Source organism: Numida meleagris, chromosome 10 (genome assembly GCF_002078875.1).
Source record: "Numida meleagris isolate 19003 breed g44 Domestic line chromosome 10, NumMel1.0, whole genome shotgun sequence".
Lineage (NCBI taxonomy): Eukaryota > Metazoa > Chordata > Aves > Galliformes > Numididae > Numida > Numida meleagris.
This window is the reverse complement of record NC_034418.1, coordinates 2,925,188-2,943,314: the sequence shown is the minus strand read 5'-3', so window position 1 is coordinate 2,943,314 and position 18,127 is coordinate 2,925,188. Positions and strand designations below refer to the sequence as shown.

Sequence of the window (18,127 nt, the reverse complement as noted above, 5' to 3'; positions counted from 1 at the left end):
CAAAAAATCCAGAACGCGGTGTCTTCAAAAAGGGCAAAGGTAAAGCACCACAACTGAAATTATTCCTCGTGTTGCCTCAAGTTACAGCTTTAGAGCTTCTTGCATGTACACTGAAGGCTATCTTACAAAAAGGCAGATCAATACCCTACTGTCTGGTTAGTCGGTACTGGGTTATAGTAATTATAGCTCAACTATTTTTCCTGTTCCATTTGGCTGCCACATCCCTGAAATTTATCCATGACATTGCTGCTGTGTTCTCTGGAAAATACAGACACGTCAGAAGTGAATGGTCTGTCTCTGCTTGAGCAATGTAAATCACCTTTAAGTTATATCCATACTAGAACTTAATTTGGATAAGCTTGGTGGAGTTCACTTAAGATACCCTGGAAACAGCTATGCCCTGGAATCATGTCCCAGTGCAGGGTACCAAACACAAATGAATGCAGGGAAAGGAAGAAATCCTGGTGAGAGGTGACAAAATACCTTAAACTAGTATTCCTGCTGAATATTTCATACTGTAAAATGACAGACTGGACAGTGATAACTTCAGCAGAGGAAAATCAGAAAAGTGTTTGGGAGTGATCGGTTCTGGAATTAGACCTGCAAAACCATCAGGGAACATCTACTTTAGCATTATGTATCAACTTTGAATACAAACATATACAAAGTGGATCAGGAAGACAAAGCTTCCAAACACAAAAGAAGAAAGCAGAGAAGCAGTAATGGGCTATCCTCCATCAGGGAGCACAGCAACCACAACGTCTTCTTGAACTGCTCAGGTCCTGCCTTAGGGCTGACCTCCTACACGGAAATACAGAACTGGACTTTGCACAGTGACTACGCTTGGGGTTGCTCAGTTCACAAGCACAGACAGTCACAACACAAGGTTGCATTGCTATCAATGATTTTATGAAAAATAATTTTACTCCAGGGCATTTGTTTCTTTTACTGCAGCAATCAGCAATGTAAAGCATGCAAGAGCAAGTCTCAACAAGTGGCTCCTCCTTAGAAGTTATCCAAAGTCAGCAAACAAGTGGTTTCCAGTGGCACACTATAAGAATCCCTAGTTCCCTTTGACATGGATCTGAAAGGCAGAAGTTTAGTCTAAATGGCTTTATGGAAATATCTGTGATGACTGAACGGTGTTCTAAACCCTTCAAACACAAACAAATGCTGGCTACTGGCAGAGGAAAATGAAAAATGGCAATTAGGCTATAGAAAAAAAAAAAACACCACCATTTCATTCAAGCTTAATTAGCTTGAACCTATACATAGTACAGCATGCCTCTGTCCTAAACAGAGCCTGCGTCATCTCTCCTCTCCCAGGATCTTGTTATACAACCCCTGCTGCAGTTCCCTGCAAGCCAGCTTCCAACACAAGCTTGTAGCTGTGAATCTAATTGTCAAAGCAATCAATAGATTGCATCCTAGTTATAGTACAGACCCCATGTCATTCAATGTCTCCTGGAAGCCCAGCTTCTAGGAGAATGCAGGTCACTCCGAGCAAATTAGTTGTTCTGGATTTGAGAAGATGGACTGCTGGGACAAATTTCCAGGGGATTAGGCAAACCCAGGAACTGAGTAGCAGTGGAAATGCTGCTAAGCCATGTCCTACGCACACCAGCTCCCTGGTTTCTCGTCATTGCACAATGACCACTCATACAAAGATGGGATGGTGACTGTCCCCTTTGCTAGTACCAGCAGTCTCCTCTCTCACCTCATGCTGCAGCTGCCCAGCACAGCCTGGCACCCGCCCTTCATCTTCCACTTAGCAAAATGCCATTTCATTTCCATCTCCAACAAGTCTCAGGCTGCCTCCAGTGAGCAAATACAGCTAACTTGGCAGTTTTGCCAAGTGATCAACTTTCCCCACTCATCCATAAGCTAATGGAATCAAAGCTCTTTTTGGTCAATTAGCGCATTAAATTCTGCACATTAAATCCCACCTCTCCGTTCTACAGAGTGGAATGAAGATCAAAAGATGATTCAAAAAAAAATTCCAAGTACCTTTAATAGCAGCAAATAACTGGGGGGAAAAATATATTCCCAGCACTGTCCTAACATATACCTCTGTTGCTCAGACACGTATTCAGGCTGCTGGAAAAAAAAAACAGCCATCTTTTTCCAGGCCAAATCTAGTATCTACCACAAAAAACTAAATCTCTATTATGTGACCTGTTAGAAAAAATGCTACTCCTTTAACTCCAGGAACTTTGCAAGTGATAATTGGAGACTCTGGAAGCAATGCTTAAAATAAGGGCAATTGAGGACAAACAGGCGGTACACACCTTACAAAATAACCTCCAGACAGGTGTGCACTCGATGACATAAGAAAGGGACCTGTTCCACATGCCAGCTCTCGTATTCTGAAGAGAAGGGAGCTGTACTACATACCAGCTGACAAAATGCTCTCATATTCTGCAAAGAAGCTTGCCATACGTGGATTATAAGATCTGTGTTTTCCCAGTCATGCAGACATCACCAGGGTTCTGGTAATTATGAACTACTTAGAATCATTAAGTTAGTGTCTACATGACTCTTTCATAAGCCTCCATTTCATCACACACAGATTTATTTTTGTTGTGATCTTTCACATGATTAATCCACTAATGGGTAATCATTTGATATTTAAAAGACAGAACATATTAAATACCTCTCAAGTATTTGATCTTGCTAATGTTTTTGGTGAATGACATTTCTCTCTTTTGCTTGCGTAGAAATAGAGTATTGTTTGCTTAGCACTCGCTAAGGCAGCCAGGGTACAAGATGCAGTTCTCCATGTGTGACAAAACTTCAAGTATACTGAAAGAAATCACCCAAAGCAGCACAACGAAAGAACAAAAAACAGTAATACTCACTGCTTAGAGATCACTTGGCATCACTGAAACAGATGCCTACTGAAAACCGATCATTAATAAAGAGGCTTTACAAAATCAAACAGCAAAAAATAGTGAAACTTAGTCAACACGGCTGCAAAGTATCTTCACCACCACTCTACGTAGAACTTTAGAGCAGGAGTCAAATTTAAACTTTACTTTTAAGAGCACGCAAAAACATAGTCCTTTATTTTGCTGCAGATGGAGCGAGAGGGGAAAGCAAACATCAGCATTTTCTTTAAGGAAGCAAAATCCTGCAGGAATTTGCAAGGGCGGGATGAATGAAACAAACACAAATCAGTTATATATACGAGAGATAGGTACCACAAACACAGTATAAGAAATCAAAAACTGATTTAAATTCCTTTAGGGATGTACAGAGATTGAACAAGAGACACCACTTCAGCACACACACAAAAAAATAAGAAACCATAGTTGAAAAATAGTTTGAGATGGGCATTCTGCAAGTCAAAAGGAGCGTGCATTTACAGAGGGATTTAGATAGAAAATCCATGTACTTTCACGTGCAATTACTTCATCTTCTAATAGAGGTGTTCTCCCAAGCAAAAATAAATACATTAGTAAATCAACAGCTACAAAAGACTGGCAGTGGCTTTTCTTTTTTAATCATTATTTTTATAACTTCTTTTATTTTTTTGCAACATGCAGAAGTATCCACCCACAGTTACAGGAGTTGCCTGCAGCTCACTTAGACATATCACAAAGATCCTCTAGTGAGCTTTTCCAAATAACTCAAATACCAGAGAACCCACAGAAAGGACCGTGTTTTTCTATATTTAGTGAAGTCTCCTGCAGCCAGCAGCTGGCACCATGAACCCCTTGGTGCTGGACAGCTGCAGCCTCCCCAGCTCTGCCTTAACCACTGCACAAGTTAGAGGTAAGAGAAGAGAAACACCTTTGCCAAAAGTGATCGTTTATGCAGCAATATGAGCTTTTTTCTCCTCTCAGGCAATCATTTTTTTAATTGAATTTAACTCCGTAAAACTGCGTGGTACTAAAAAGATCAAGAAATTTGAGTATCCACCATGGACTCCATGAAAATCGGTCACACCAGATCTCACAGCAAATTTCAGAAAAAATCCTTGGCTTTCAGGTTACAATCTCTTTCACCTATCCAAGTGTTACACACAGCTAATCGTGTCACAAAGCACTTCTCCACTTTCAGTTTTCACATACCACACGCTTATCTTTCCTTATCTCTACCAAGGGTCCACTTATCTCTGCACCTGTGTTGCTGAGAAAAGTATTCTGGAGCTTGGTGCTGCAATCAGTGTTGTGCTAACTGCCAATTGTACAAGCAGCAAAAAAGCACCAGCCTTCACAAGGATGACCATGCTGCTAAGACTCCTTTCAGGATCTGCATTTCCAATGACAACCACAGCAGTGTATCTTAATTATATTTACTGTTGAGGGGATTAACTCAAAGCATCTCAAAATCTTTACGTAACAGGAACAAATATTGACATATCCAGCACTCATAGGACAACTGTAAAATTTCTGAACTCACACTTCAAGCTTTACAGAAACAGAAAATTGTGGTGCAACGCTTGGCAGAACGTGGTTTCCCCATGTTGTTGTTGTTGTTTCTTTCCAACAACAAAACAAAAAACCATCCTCATTAAAATTAGGTTTAAAGAGATGCAATATCCATACCATTTTCATCAAGACTATAATTCACTAGTCACGAGAAGAGGCAGTTCACTGACATCAGTGTACTTCTCAAGTTATTTTTCTCCCTAACTGTTCGGAGCTTCTGCCTCAAATTCCCAAGCCCCCTCCTGCATGACTTCTTATTGCAGTTCTGAGGCAACAGGACTACTGGTGAAGGTGCACGTGCTACAGAGGTTATGCAAAAACATGCTGCTATGACAACTCTCACAGCACCACTTACCCACACTGCTGCTAGCAGAAATTTTAGCTAGAATTTAAGATAACCTAAAATATTTTTAGCTGTTTATTTCTGTCATCCCTATTTAGCTGTAGTACCTAATTTGTTACATGACTAATTTTAGCTTGTCTCTGGCCTTTGACAAAACGTTCATATATAAGAACTAAGTGCTTTGCAAAGCGATTTAACGGCACTAAAAGTATTTTCAGATATATTTTATGCAAGCTTTATCTCAAGTCTTGAAAGCAACTTAAAACCTTTCCTACTAAGTCATCGCATATTAAAAAGCAGTGAACTGGGAAAAGGCTTAAAATAAAAATTCACTGCTATCACAGGAGAACTTTCTTGATCCACCTTCTCCAGTCCAAAAATAGTTTATTAAAACTGACCGGCATAATCTGCTGCTGCACAAGGACACTGTACATACCAATGCAGACTGTAAGCATGAGGAGAAGGTCTCAAGTCTAGTTAGAGAACTGTGGGCTGAAAGAAAGGCATGTGATAACTAGGACATAAGCAGAGCTATTCATTGGCAAAAACCAAGGATGGCAGCTGACCAAAGTTGGTTAGTGACACCAAGCTGATTAGCCTCTCATGTCCACAAACATAAGTCACAGGAGGATAAATAAGTTCCCTCAGGAAACATGATGTTGTCTCACTTCAGTTAACAGCGTGCACAATCACTGTAAAGCTGAGATTCTTATTACAGCAAAGCTTATTTGCTGTGTTGTTTGGTTTTTTTAAATACTATTTAGACCCCACTTTCCCATTTCTTACCCTGTGTACCCAAGCTAACACGCTGACATTGTTTCAAAGACTGAAGAGATGCCAAATTCACATTTCTCATCCCTGTCGGTCCATGAAGCAAGGCTCACATGTTTGTCATAGGATCACAGCATAATTCTTTGTACTTCTTTTTCTAAATGGAAGATGTCAAAATCTATTATGAGCAGTAGGAAGGATCTGCTTATTCACAAGCAAACAATGAAGCTGTCTGGGAAGGCTAAATTATTACGCACTGACCAATGCCTTCTTATGCAAATGGCTGATGAGAAATTCTGGTGCAGAATGGCTTCACTTCTGTGTTGCTTAGGTGACATCATATCACTTGACATCCCAAATAAAGTTGAATTCAAAAAAAAAGTAAGGCTATGACAAATAAAGTTTTGAGTAAGAAGGTTAGAGGGAAATGACCTCAGAATCATAAGCTTAAGAGATGGCGCAAGGAGAATCTGACCAACAAATCTGCTACTTTGCATGCTGTTAAGAGACCAGCTACAAGCAGAACTGAATAACCATGCTCAATCATAAGGCTTGAAGGGCCATATCATCACTCAGTAGCTTTAACCCATCTCCAATCAAACCGAGCAATCCAAAGAAGTCTTTAAACGTCTGACTAGCAAGCTGCTTTAAAATTTCCCTGGAGAATATTCAGTAATTCTCATATACTGGTGGCACTACTTGACTGCACAGAAAGACTGGAAAATTGGCATTGCTTGGGCAGCTCTGTGTGTATTCACAGTGCCAATATGAATCATACGCACTGGGACAGGGCCACAACCCAAAACTATGAATTTGCACATTTAAAGTTTACCTTATCTGGAACCAGGGGAGCCACCAACACCAGTCAGTCAGTTCCTCCAGAGCCCCATAATCAGCTGCCACAGACAGCTCCGGAAGGCCCCTCTCTTTCCTCGATACTCCAGGCTCTGGCCAGCCTGAAGCAGCTGAGAGATACTCTGGCTTCAACAGGAGCATTCCAGCTCTACCATGCCATATTTTCAACTCTCTTCCAGGTAGCAGAGGCTTCTATGCTCTGCACAACACAGAAGGAAGCATCAAGAACCAGAGGAGTAATCTGAGTGAGATTTTAAATTCCCCTCTACTGAGCCATAACCCAGGAGATCTCAGAGGAGACAGAAGAGGCCAGTGGGGAAGAACACACTTGCCAGTACAGGTAGGGAAGAGAATGTATCTGTATACCTATACCCCGAGGATATGAAACAACACTTAATTACTGTGAAAGTAAATTAAAAAATAGAAGGCAGTTACAGTTCAAACAGAAACAGAACTTAACTACTGTACGTTAACAGTGATTTACCAGATGTTTAGCAAAATAAAGACTAAGCTAACTTCCAGCAGCATGGCTCTGTGCGCTGCAGAGACCGCAACTTGCCAGCTACGGATAGGCATAAAGCGTGCTGCCTGCACACATCCTACAGGCACTGCTACCCAAATGACAGGCAGCTTGAGCTGACTGACCTTCCCCATTGCACCACTGCAGTAGCTTCCACAAGTCCCACTTACCAACCCATGGGTGCAGCTAGCCAGGGAAGAAAGTGCTCCACAAAAAAACATCTACTACTGCCATACATGTTAATGGAATGTTAAGTAACCTGAGCTTAAAACAGACCTGTTTATAAAACAAAGCCAAGGCCATACACAGCCTTTGGGGCTAGCACCTCAAATTGCCTGTAATAGCATACAAATTGGGAAGAACGTTTATCTTTCATCACTTGTAAGCGCCCATGTTAGGAAGAACTAATGTAATAGGCACAAGGCCTATACAAAATCTAAAATTCATTTGAAAACTATGCAAAGAGAAAGAAATCGTACACGTTAAGAGATTGAAACAAAGTACAAATTCAAAGAGAACCAAGCAGGGTGCTATGGTAGGAACTTGGCATTGACCTCATGACAACTGAGTATCACTCAGCAAAATAAACCTTTCCTCTTCCCTGAGCACAATTCTGAGCAGCCCAGGCTCCCTTTAGCAATTATATTGTGCACCCCATAACACCCACATTCCAAAAAGTCTGATTGCACAGACAAAGGAGAACAGGTCAGGTGTTTACTGATTCTTCTTTTGTTGCCTAGAATCACATGTGATTCACAGAGGGCAAGTCAGACTGACGGGCTGAGCACAGGCGAAGGTCCTCTTCCCAAAGGTTACAAGGGCTAGACATAACCAAAGCAGAAAAAACACAAGAGATACCGCAAAGAGCTGAAACAGCCTTTTACCAGAACTATTCCGCTCTCCAAATCTGAGCGTTCTTCCTTTTCTCACAGGAAACACTCATCGTATTTACGTCGTCTTACTGAGAGTCACAGAAAAACACCAAGACAGGCTGAGCGCTGACACCGGTTACTTAATGGAGCTGTGCTCCTCGCCGCCCGAAATCCCGTCCCGTTTACACGAACCTCTTCTGCAATCAGAATACATTAACCGCTAACAACAAAAAGCAGCGCTGCCCAAGAGGCGCAGTGGGGAAAGCCCCCCGCACACAACGCACTTGCCGTAGCACCCAGGGCCCGGCTAAGATCTCACCGGGCAGAAGCATTCTGTGACAACGGCAGGAAGAGCGAGGGGTCACCTGAGATCTGACCGAACAGAATTCTCTACCGCCCGTTTCTCCGAGGCAGAGGACCCGAAATATCCGAGCGCACCTCCTCGGATTCTTATCGGCTCCGAAGCCGAGGCTTGCGGGAGGCCCGATAACGGCGGCCCGCGGCGCCCCGGGCTACGGGCCAGCAGGGGAGGCCCCGGGGCGGCTCCTCGGCGCGGCGGGGCGCACCCCGACCCCGCGACCCCGGGGCACCCTCCCGGCACGGAGCCGCCGCCGGCTGACGGCGCTCCCCGCGGCCTCGCGCCCCGGCGCTGCCAACGGCGGAGCCGCCGACCCTGGGAGCGGCCTTTGTCCGAGCGGGGAACCGCTCTCGCTCCGGGAGCGGCACCGGCGCCCCCCGCCCGGCCGTGCCCGCTCACCGTCGGAGCTGACGGTGTCGTACGAGTCGCCAGCGGCGGGCGCGGCGGCCGGCTCCCGGTAGTCCACCCAGCTCAGCCCTTCCACGCTGTCGTACTCGGCGCGGTGCTTGTCCTCCACCGGCACCACGGTGAAGTGCGGCATGGCTGGCGGGGCGGAGAGGGCTCCCCGCGGCACCGCGGCGAGGCAGGCGGGATGCGGCGCAGAGCCGGCGGCGCATTCCTGCCCCGTGCGGTCACTTCCTCTCAGGAAACCGCGCTCCTCAACTCCACCCATTCCCCTCCGAGCGCCGGGGCGGTGAGGCGGAGCGGCCGCCGCCGCCCCCGGGGCCGCGGGCGGGAGACGGGGCGCGGGGAGGGGGTCGCGCCGCCGGGCGTGGGCGCGGAGGAGGGGCCGGAGGCGGCGCGGACGACGGGCGCCTTCCTCCTCCCGCAGCCACCGTGACAGCGGCCGGGCCCGGGGGCGGCGGGAGCCGGGGCGGGGCGGGCCTCCCTCCGCTCTGCGCCCCGGGGGGATGCTTCCCTCCCCCGCCGCCATTTGCCGGGCCGCGGCCGCGGGGGAGCTGCCGGCCCAGGGGGTCGCGCGCCCCGGGTGACGGCGCCGTGCTGGAAAACGGAACGGGACGCCGGGGTAGCAGAGCACGCCAATTAGGAGAGCTCGCCCATGCCCCTGAATATTAAGTCCCGGGCCTCGGTTGATCGGCAACGGCTTAATTAAAGACACGCTGGCACCCTGAGAGCCGGTTTGTTTTCGTGAGAGCTATCGTTAACTCCAGATGCGGCAGCTGTCCCCGTTTCCTGTCTTTGTGGTGGCGGGGGGTGGCTGCTCTGCGCGCGCTTTCTTCGGCTGCATGAAAGCCTCAGCAACAGCACGGCAAACAGCAAGCCCGAGGGAGGCAGGAGGAAAAACGTGACTGCACAAAGAGGCTGGGGGAGCGCGGAGTGAAATCCTCCACTTGGGAAATGGGAATGCTAACTAGAGGCGCGGCATTTCTAGCCCTATTGAAAGCAGACAGTTGCTAAGGCAGCAGACTGCCAGGGCAGATGGACCGTGGCCCCTCTGCTCAGGAGGGGCTGGGAGCCGGGGCCGCACCGTTGTTAGTGCCACCCTGGCGGCAGCGCGCACGGCGGGTCCCTGCGGCCGGGGCACGGCTGTCTCGGCCTCTTGTCCCCGAGGCAGCAAGAGCCAATTCTGCCTGCACGTTGGAAAAAAGCTGGCGCCAGCGCTGGGCATCTCGGCCTTTATTTAGTATGCGGCAGCCCTCACAAGGGGTTTAAAGATCAATTAATAGTTGCTAATGCTATTTATTGTCTGCATTGGAAAGCTACTCTTGAAAGTAAAAGGATCCCTATTTAATATATTATGCAGTCATCAGAGAAAAAAGCTTTACAGAACCGTTCCTACATTTTGCTACGTGAGTTTTACTACAGAGTACCAACTCAAACTAGTTTTGTAGATTTTTGATTAAAAATACATCTTAATAAATCAGCGACAAGTCAGGGTAGTACTGATGTTTTGTTCTATATAGGAGTCTATGGGAGGATACAAGCCTTAGAGCAGAGAAAGAGGGAAGACTTTCAACATTTCTTGTACTCAGAAGAACCTTATCTCTAGCTTTATGAATTTGTCCTGCCTTTTTGACAAAGCAACCCCTAGGTCACTTGGAGAAAGAAAAACCTGTAATGAGCAGAAGAGAGACAAGCAACAGAGAAAATGCTTTGTTCATGAGTAATAGGTCTACTCTTAATTAGGTGGGTTTTGAAATAAACAGTCAGAATCCATGCTGTGGGGTGGCTGCAGCCAGGGGGTTACAGGTCTCTCAGTTCACTTAACACAAACTTGTCCGTAGACCACCTCTGGGGAAAGCCAGAACAATTACACCTCCTAGCACTGATCAGACAAGTGGAAAGACTTCTAAGACTCCTGTGTTTTCATATACACTACATCTTACTTGTGTCATTTTGCTCAGTTAAGGAAGATGACAATGTATCTTCATGTTTTTGTATGTAATCACACTGAAGTCTGTGAAGTTTACCCACCCAAAGAAGCTGTTAGTAATTTAGACAAATTTTGAGAATTTAGAAAGCGCTTCTTTTGATTTTAGAAGTATTAGTACTGACAGACTGAAAACATACTAGTGTGCCACTCAGTCCACTGAGTTATCTCCAGCAATGTATTTTCCCCCAGAGAAATGCAGAAAAATAGACCAACAGGTAGCATTTTCTGTTTAACTTCTTAAGGCTGAGTTCTGTCTCGTTAGTGTTCACAAGTATAAGAATCTAGAGTCCACCAAGAAAACAGGAAAATTAATGATTGATAGGGTACAAAGAATTTTATATAGAAGGGCAAGATGAGAACTTACCATTGAGTAACTTAGTTTATGCTTAGTCTTCTGTCTTCTTTCCTGTTTTTGACTTTATAAAACTCTTAAGTGAAAGCATCTGGTCTAAGTAAGCTGTCCTAGGGAAAAAATAAAAAGATGGGATTATAAGAAGTGTAAAGAGTTAATACTTTTCGCAGTCATTATTCAGGAGGAAGAATTAAACTGGTCACCTCCTTCTCATCTTGCTTTTGAAAGCAGGTCTGGCAAGGAGCTGTCTTCCTTTAGGTACCAAAAATACATCAAGGCCACTACAGAATGGTTAAGTATCATTAAACCCATCGCACTGAAATTGTATGCCTTGAGGGAAAAAAAGAAAAAAAAAATCAAGCTTATCCATATAGACAGGCAACTCCCCTCTCTGGAATGGAAACTGCATCCAAATGTTTTAGGAGAGAATTTGGCCTAAGGAAACTACTCAAGTTATTGAAACAAAAATATTTCTTTTGTCTGAAGACGATGGCTTTTTACTGATTTGTAGACCACCAATATTTACAGATAGGAAGTTATCTGCCCATATCAACTTTTTTAGCATCTAGGTTGTAATAAAACTGAAATTTCAAGCAAGTGACTGTTTTGCTGCTTTTTTTTCCTGAGTATGAATACTGACTGTGACTTCTAAAAAGTTACCACAAGCTAGAAGTTGTCTAATATCAGTATGAAACTGGAACAAAACAAGCTGATCTAGAATACTACAGCATCTACATGAGGTAATGTTACCTCTAATTAAATAATTCAACTCAAAGAAGAAGGTTGTATAAGAAATTGAGTCTTCCAGAAGGACAGTTCATTAAACTGCCAAAGATCCTGATACAAGTCATATGGGCAGGCAAGCAAGGTCAAGTTTGCCTTGGACACTTCATATTACAGGTGACACCACTCAAGTATTAAGAAAAAGAAGCAGCTTGGCTTTTACTGCCCAGTATGACACAGCATCTGCACACCATGCTAGCTGTAGACTTACAAGTGCAAGGTGTTCTTTCCCATCCCCAACAGATGATCTACAGCTTCTGGCATGATTTGCCTGTAGTCATCCTGGGAGAAAGTGAACACAGAATTACTATCAGTAAAGTTACCACAGCCTGACTCAGCCTCAGGTGATGTAGTACATCAAATGCCTTTTTATATGAGCTCCAGAGTATTGTTAGCTTACAGGCTTGCAATACGTGATGTTAACAACCAACAAAGAGAAAAAGTAACACCATTTTACCTCCTTCACAATGAAAGTGATTTGCCATTTGTTCAAAGATAAGACGACCCAGCATCAGAAGCTGTGTTTGGAGATAGCTTATATCTTCCCTACTTCCTGAATTTAATGGAGAAATTATAAATTAAAATAATAATAATATTAATGATTTTTTCTACATAGGGAAATCAAGGCCAAGTGAAAAACATAATCCTTAGAGAGAAACACCAAAAAATTACAATGCAGATGATGAAAAATGTAAAATTCATCTGTAAGTTGTGCTGCCACTAACATTGTTCAGGTTGTTTTGTTACAACATACCACAGAAAGCTTTGTAGAAATTATAAATGAACTTTCTTTAAATGAAGCTTTGAAATGTCTCATTGGCAGAGTAACCTGCCCAGTTATTACTGTCCCTGTTGACTATTGTTTGTGTCTCCAGGCTGAATACATGGCCTGCTTGGAGGGGCATGCACAGGACGCACTGGCCTAGAAGCCTGCAAACATCCATAACTCTGTTTATCCATGAGACGTAAAACTCCTTGAGTGGAATACCTACATTCAGATGTTTGAAATGATAATCAGATTATATATCTGTTAATACAGACCAGTATAATGCATCCCTCTTTGTCAACGGGACAAGCTATGAACCTACCCTTGAAACTATGGGAAATTTCTAAACCGTGTGTCATGAAAAGTATTTCTGAGATATCCAGAATCATTGAGTTAGTAGGAGAATGGTAATCCAGAAAAAAAATATATTCCATCTAGAACAGAAATAGGGCTTGTAGTTAGAGTACAAGCTTGAAAATTTGTACACAGCATAAATAAAAAAATAATAAAATATTCTAAGTATAACTTAAGTCCTGCTCTGATATCTCCCACACAGCTGGGGCACAAAGCCTTGACACCTGGAAGGAACAAATACTTGCAAGTTTTAAAACCAACTACTGTTTAAAACTTAGAAACAGGTATTTAAACACCACAACTTCTGCTGTACTGCAAGCTAGAAGTATCCTATTTGGGCTATGATGGTGTTTACTCCGAGGAATTTGAAGGGTTATTGCAGGGGATCCAGATGCCCCTTGTCCTGTTGTGCTGGAATATCTACCACAATGAGTCCATAACTTATTGTTTTAAAGGATTTTTTCCCCACTCAGGTGTAATCTGGGTGACAAGTAGCCTAAAGCTGACCATCAGAAAAACTATCCTAACAAAACATGCCACATCCAAGGTACAGCTTCCCTGAACAGAAGGCTTGGCAGAAATCCTGCAAATTCATAGCTAGGATTTGATCACAGTGAGCTTCCATTTTCAGCACATTCCTGCTTCTCCACATTTGAGGATCAAACCAGCTTTATTAACAAAGCAGGCCGGAAACTGGTAACCTGGTTGCAAAGGTTTCTCACAGACAAAAGTCAGCTTCTATTTAATCCTGAACAAAGATGAGCAGTCTGTGAAAGAGGTCCATTGGAGGGGACCATGTGTATTTATGCATTAAGAACTGGGGAGAGAGTATTAAGAGTTTATGGGAGATGCAAAATGCAGTCCTCCATAAGACATTTCTAGGAGAAAAGTAAGGTAAAGAAAGGTCAAGTTTCATTTGTACAAGGGCTGGTCTGTTAGCAGCAGTGGAACATTTTTGCTGCTGTTCTCCTAGAAAATATGTCATGGCTTACACATTAAAGACCACAAGAGGACACTATGGTGCCACTTATCATCCAAATTTGTTTACTTCAAGGAACTTCCTTCTTCCCCGCTTTCAAAGTTACTCATAACCGTATTTGGTACATGAAATAGACATTTTCTACAAATATACATTGAACTCCTCTTTAGACAGTGAAAAATCACTAAGTCTAAATTTTTTTATTTTTCCCTTCAAATTCAGATTTTGTACTTTAAAGTAAGACAAACTGGATCAAACTTTTCTCCTCTAAAACTGCTAAAATTAATTACTGTTGCAGTAATTTTCAGGGTAGGATTGAGACGCTGGAAAAACACTCCATTGTTTGTTGCACTTTTTTTCTTTTGTTCTTTCATTAATCTCTCTTTGGTTTTGTTTTGTTGTTTTTTTTTTTTACGTAACAATTTTTCAGTATTTAGATTTGTCACGATCTATTTATTTTTTAATGAATGACTCAGAGAAGAAACTAAGCACAGCCAAGATTCTTTAGATGTTCTGAGTTTATCTACAGGAGGATGCTCTGGAAATTTAATCAACAGACATTTCAAAAGGGTTGGGTTGTTAGTTTTTGGGGTTTTTTTTTTTGCAAACATTTGTATTCAGACTAAAGAGACCTTCATTTTATTTGTCTGACAGAACTCATATTACCTTCAGTTTTAACATTAGCTATTTTAAAATCTATTTTGTTTCTCAGCATGGGAAATTTGAATGCTTGCCAGATATCTTGTTTTTCTTTCATTGTAAAACTGCTGACTTCACAGGTGAAAGAAATACTTTATGAAAATACTGAAGCCAGATACAGAGAAAAGTCTTCAGAGAAAAATACCTACCCATTACACAGGGGAAAGTATCATCCCAGTGAAGTTTACAAATCAGCAGAAACAGAGCAAAATTGAGCGATCTCTCACTTGAGATGACTAGAAGCAGCAGCATTTCAATGAGGTAGTGTTTTTTACAATTTGTTGTCCCTCCCCATGACAGATTTTTTCATGACAGAAGCAGCTGAACCTTGTCTAATATCTCCTCTGAGGCCACAGGAACATGGTGCACAGAAGAGTGGTTGTGTGCTGCTTTTGCTCTGAATGAAAAAAAAATGGTAAATTGCAACAATTTCTCAAACAACATATACACTGGAGAAAGAACTGTCACCTTTGCAATTTGAGGAACTCAAACAAGGTGTGAACAACTCATCTAGTAATACTAGACATCAGGTGACTAAGGCTTTTATCTTAGTCACCAGAGATCTTGACACTTACAAAATACAGTACTAGGATGAAAATGCTTTCCTTTTTCTATGGAATTTTGTTTTTTTCTCTGATAGCAATTACATAATAATATTGTAAGTAAATATGAAAGCTAATGAAAGATTTTAGATTCAAGTTTTGTGTTCTTTTTTCAAAGGGAATATTATAGGAGCACCAAACACCCAACAACCATTTCAAGGTGTTCTTCTTAGATGTTAGGCTTGTCAGTAAGCTGTCAAGATAATTACTTGAAAGGAGGTTGTAGCAAGGTGGAAGTCGGCCTCTTTTTCCAGGTAACAGCAATAGGATGAGAGATAATGGCCTTTAAGTTGCATCAAGGGAGGATCAGGTTGGATATTTGGAAAATTTATTCTCTGAAAGGGTGGTGAGGTATTGGAACAGGCTGCCTAGGGAGGCAGTGGAGCAACTGTACCTGGCAGCGTTCAAGAAAATAGTAGACGTTGCACTGAGGGACATGTTTTAGTGGGCATGGTGAGGTTCGGTTGATAATTGGACTAGATGATCTTAGATGTCTTTTCCAAACTTAATGATTCCGTGATTCTATGATAAAAATCAATATCAGATAAAAAAATATATATAGTTCCTAAAACACCACCTCAAATGGTCCGAAATGGAGCAAGAAGAATAACCTAGCATCAGTCTATCCTGAACACAGTTCAGCTAACCTACAGTCCACACTGGACTGTAGATTAAAACTAACAAACGTTAAGCACAAACACAAAAGTGTTTTTTTGGTTGGGCTTTTTAAGAGAAGGGAAGGAGTGGTAGACTAATCATGTTGCATTTTCAGAATTTGAAGCAAATTGATTGTTTCCACATGCATTTGTTCAGGGAAAGGTGAACAGATGAGCAATTGTTATCAATAGTGTAACACAATGGAAAGCACAACAATGACAGCAGAGCAGCAAGATGCCAGGCTGCAGCAAGTGGGGATTTGCTCAAACATAACAGCCATAGGCACAGAAACAAGGGAAAGAAACTGCTTACTTTTAGAAGGCCTCAAGTATACAGGAATCTCCAGAAGGATACTCTTAACCTCCGCTGCCAACCCTTAAATGAGATCTGGGAAGGATCCACGCCCTCCAGTCACTCGGGTACATTGCATGCACCTGAGCTCCCCTGGGTTGGCCCTGGCTTCCCACCAGGTGCTCCATCACTGCTTCAGGCCGTGACAGCATTTTTGCTACAAATAGCAAACAGAATAAATCCAAGTTTCAATTGCTGCAGTCTTGTTCTGCTTCTCCTCTAATTGTGAACACTGTTAACTTCGTCAGAGATGATCAGCAGAAAACCTATTGCTGGAGAGAGGAAAAGAGTAATTCCAGCTAGATCAGCTTCCTAAACCAGCTTGCTGTGTATTTACACAATCAGCAATGCTGTCACAAGGGAAACAACATGCAGCCAAGATGCAGGGTAGCAGTGAAGCAGTCAAAGTTGACAGTAGTACTTTACTTCAGAAGATGATGGAGATGCAATGATATTTGTCCTTTCAAAGTTGATTCTGTGGGGCGGATGCCCACTGAACTTTATATTTAAGTATTCCACATCCAATGTAAAACATGTAAAAGTCCTTTCATGGCCTAAACATGGTACTCACTGAGTAGTGAGTAGTTAAATAAATGAACTTAACTACTCAGATTTTACCTAACAGATTGGCTCTGTGTAAGGACAGAATTTTTGGGCCTGGTTTCTGCCATCACTACTTACGTAGATGAGACAAACAAGAACTGTAGTAGTCATCTATGTCTGTTTATGCTACAGCCCATTAATCTAAAAGGGTAGCACAGGAGGAAGAGTACTGGCATCAACCCTTTAGAATCAAATCATAAATTTGCATCAATATTTTGTTTGCAGTTTTTGGCTGGGCATATCACACATGAAAGCACAAGCCTTACATTTTTAAGGATGTCTTGAAGTTCAGCTCCTATTTACAATATGAACCTAAACTACCCTGTAGCACATGAAGTATGATACTTACAGAAATAGTAGTAACTGTTTTCAAAATTCATATTTTCACAACCCATTATTTAGAAGAGGTGAATAATGACTTGATTTCTTCCATTTGGCTACCATAAAGCCTATTACAAAGTTGCTATCTTAATTAAATCTGATACTTCACTGATACCACCAACTGTAATAGAATCTCAGTTTAGCTATCATCCATTTCAAATTACCAGTGCAAATTGTTCCTATTAATTGGTGCAAAGCAAAGGCATCCAATTTCTGGATTAATCATCCTAACTATTGGGAGACAAAAATCAGAATACAATCATTTTATGTTTCAGCTACTGAAAATGCATAGTTGTGACACTACTTTCACAACCTGATGACAGTGGGACTGGAGACACTAAGCACTCAGACTGAAGGGTCACTATAATTTTTATGACAGCAGTCACAACTGTATCTTATTTCACTTTTGAAATGTGATTCTAATTAGATGCCTTTCTAAGACATTTCATTCCATGATTGTGTGATTTTGATTGTTTAAGAAAAAAGAAAGTAACTACATCTACTAGATAAGCTAGATACCATGTGCATAATCATTACAAGATGCAAAAGATTCCACTTCTTGCTCAATGATTTTTCACTTTGATGTTGGTTTCATGCAAGCAGTTTATCTGAAGTTTTCTCAAATAGCTTTATGGGGAGTAATGGTAAGGGGGACTTCTATATCATTGCACATCTGTGCAAAATTTTGTGAAGTAGAGGTTATCCTACCCTGATGCAGTCTATCTAGTTCCACATAGCCTGACCAAGTGATTTGCTGCCAGAAACACTGTCATCAAGGACTTGCTGCAATTACATTGTGTCATCCACATTTCCTTTTCTTGAGTACCTGCTCAAACTTCTCTCCAGGTTAGGCCGCATTTGAATGAAGATGAAGCTAACTACCTACCTCCACGAGCCTGCAGGTTTAAATCTACCTGGCTTTCTTCTGTCCACCACGGGGGAACTAGCTTCCAATGCAGAGTAGAGCTCTGGAGCCTCACAATACCATGGCCTTCCTTCTGCAGCAAAGTTGCACAGTTATTTCAGGGTTCCTATGGTTTTGAACATTACATT

The 18,127-nt window shown here is 42.5% G+C and overlaps 2 protein-coding genes and 1 long non-coding RNA gene across 4 annotated transcripts in view; 1 reads left to right on the top strand and 2 right to left on the bottom strand.

Moving 5' to 3' along the window:
* The window catches only part of SLC12A4 (solute carrier family 12 member 4), a 48,422-nt gene extending 39,578 nt beyond the window's left edge, over positions 1-8,844 (bottom strand). The window contains exon 1 of one of the 2 annotated variants that reach the window (XM_021408254.1): positions 8,552-8,844. In XM_021408254.1, the coding sequence (XP_021263929.1) occupies positions 8,552-8,825 (274 nt within the window). In that variant the 5' untranslated portion in view covers positions 8,826-8,844. Of the gene's footprint in view, positions 1-8,113; positions 8,302-8,551 lie in introns of those variants that run through there. The other variant, XM_021408256.1, reaches the window with a different exon arrangement.
* Positions 1,227-8,107, top strand: LOC110404202. The gene is made up of 3 exons (XR_002442099.1): positions 1,227-2,492; positions 6,582-6,742; positions 7,855-8,107. It is a non-coding gene; the product is annotated as an uncharacterized LOC110404202 (long non-coding RNA).
* LOC110404201 (dipeptidase 2-like) overlaps positions 9,658-18,127 on the bottom strand; it is a 28,790-nt gene continuing 20,320 nt past the window's right edge. Inside the window, exons 12-15 of the transcript XR_002442098.1 lie at positions 11,894-18,105; positions 11,103-11,229; positions 10,912-11,009; positions 9,658-10,828 (exon numbers count right to left, since the gene is read on the bottom strand). The gene's annotated coding sequence lies outside the window, so the exon portion shown is untranslated. The remainder of the gene's footprint in view (positions 10,829-10,911; positions 11,010-11,102; positions 11,230-11,893; positions 18,106-18,127) is intronic.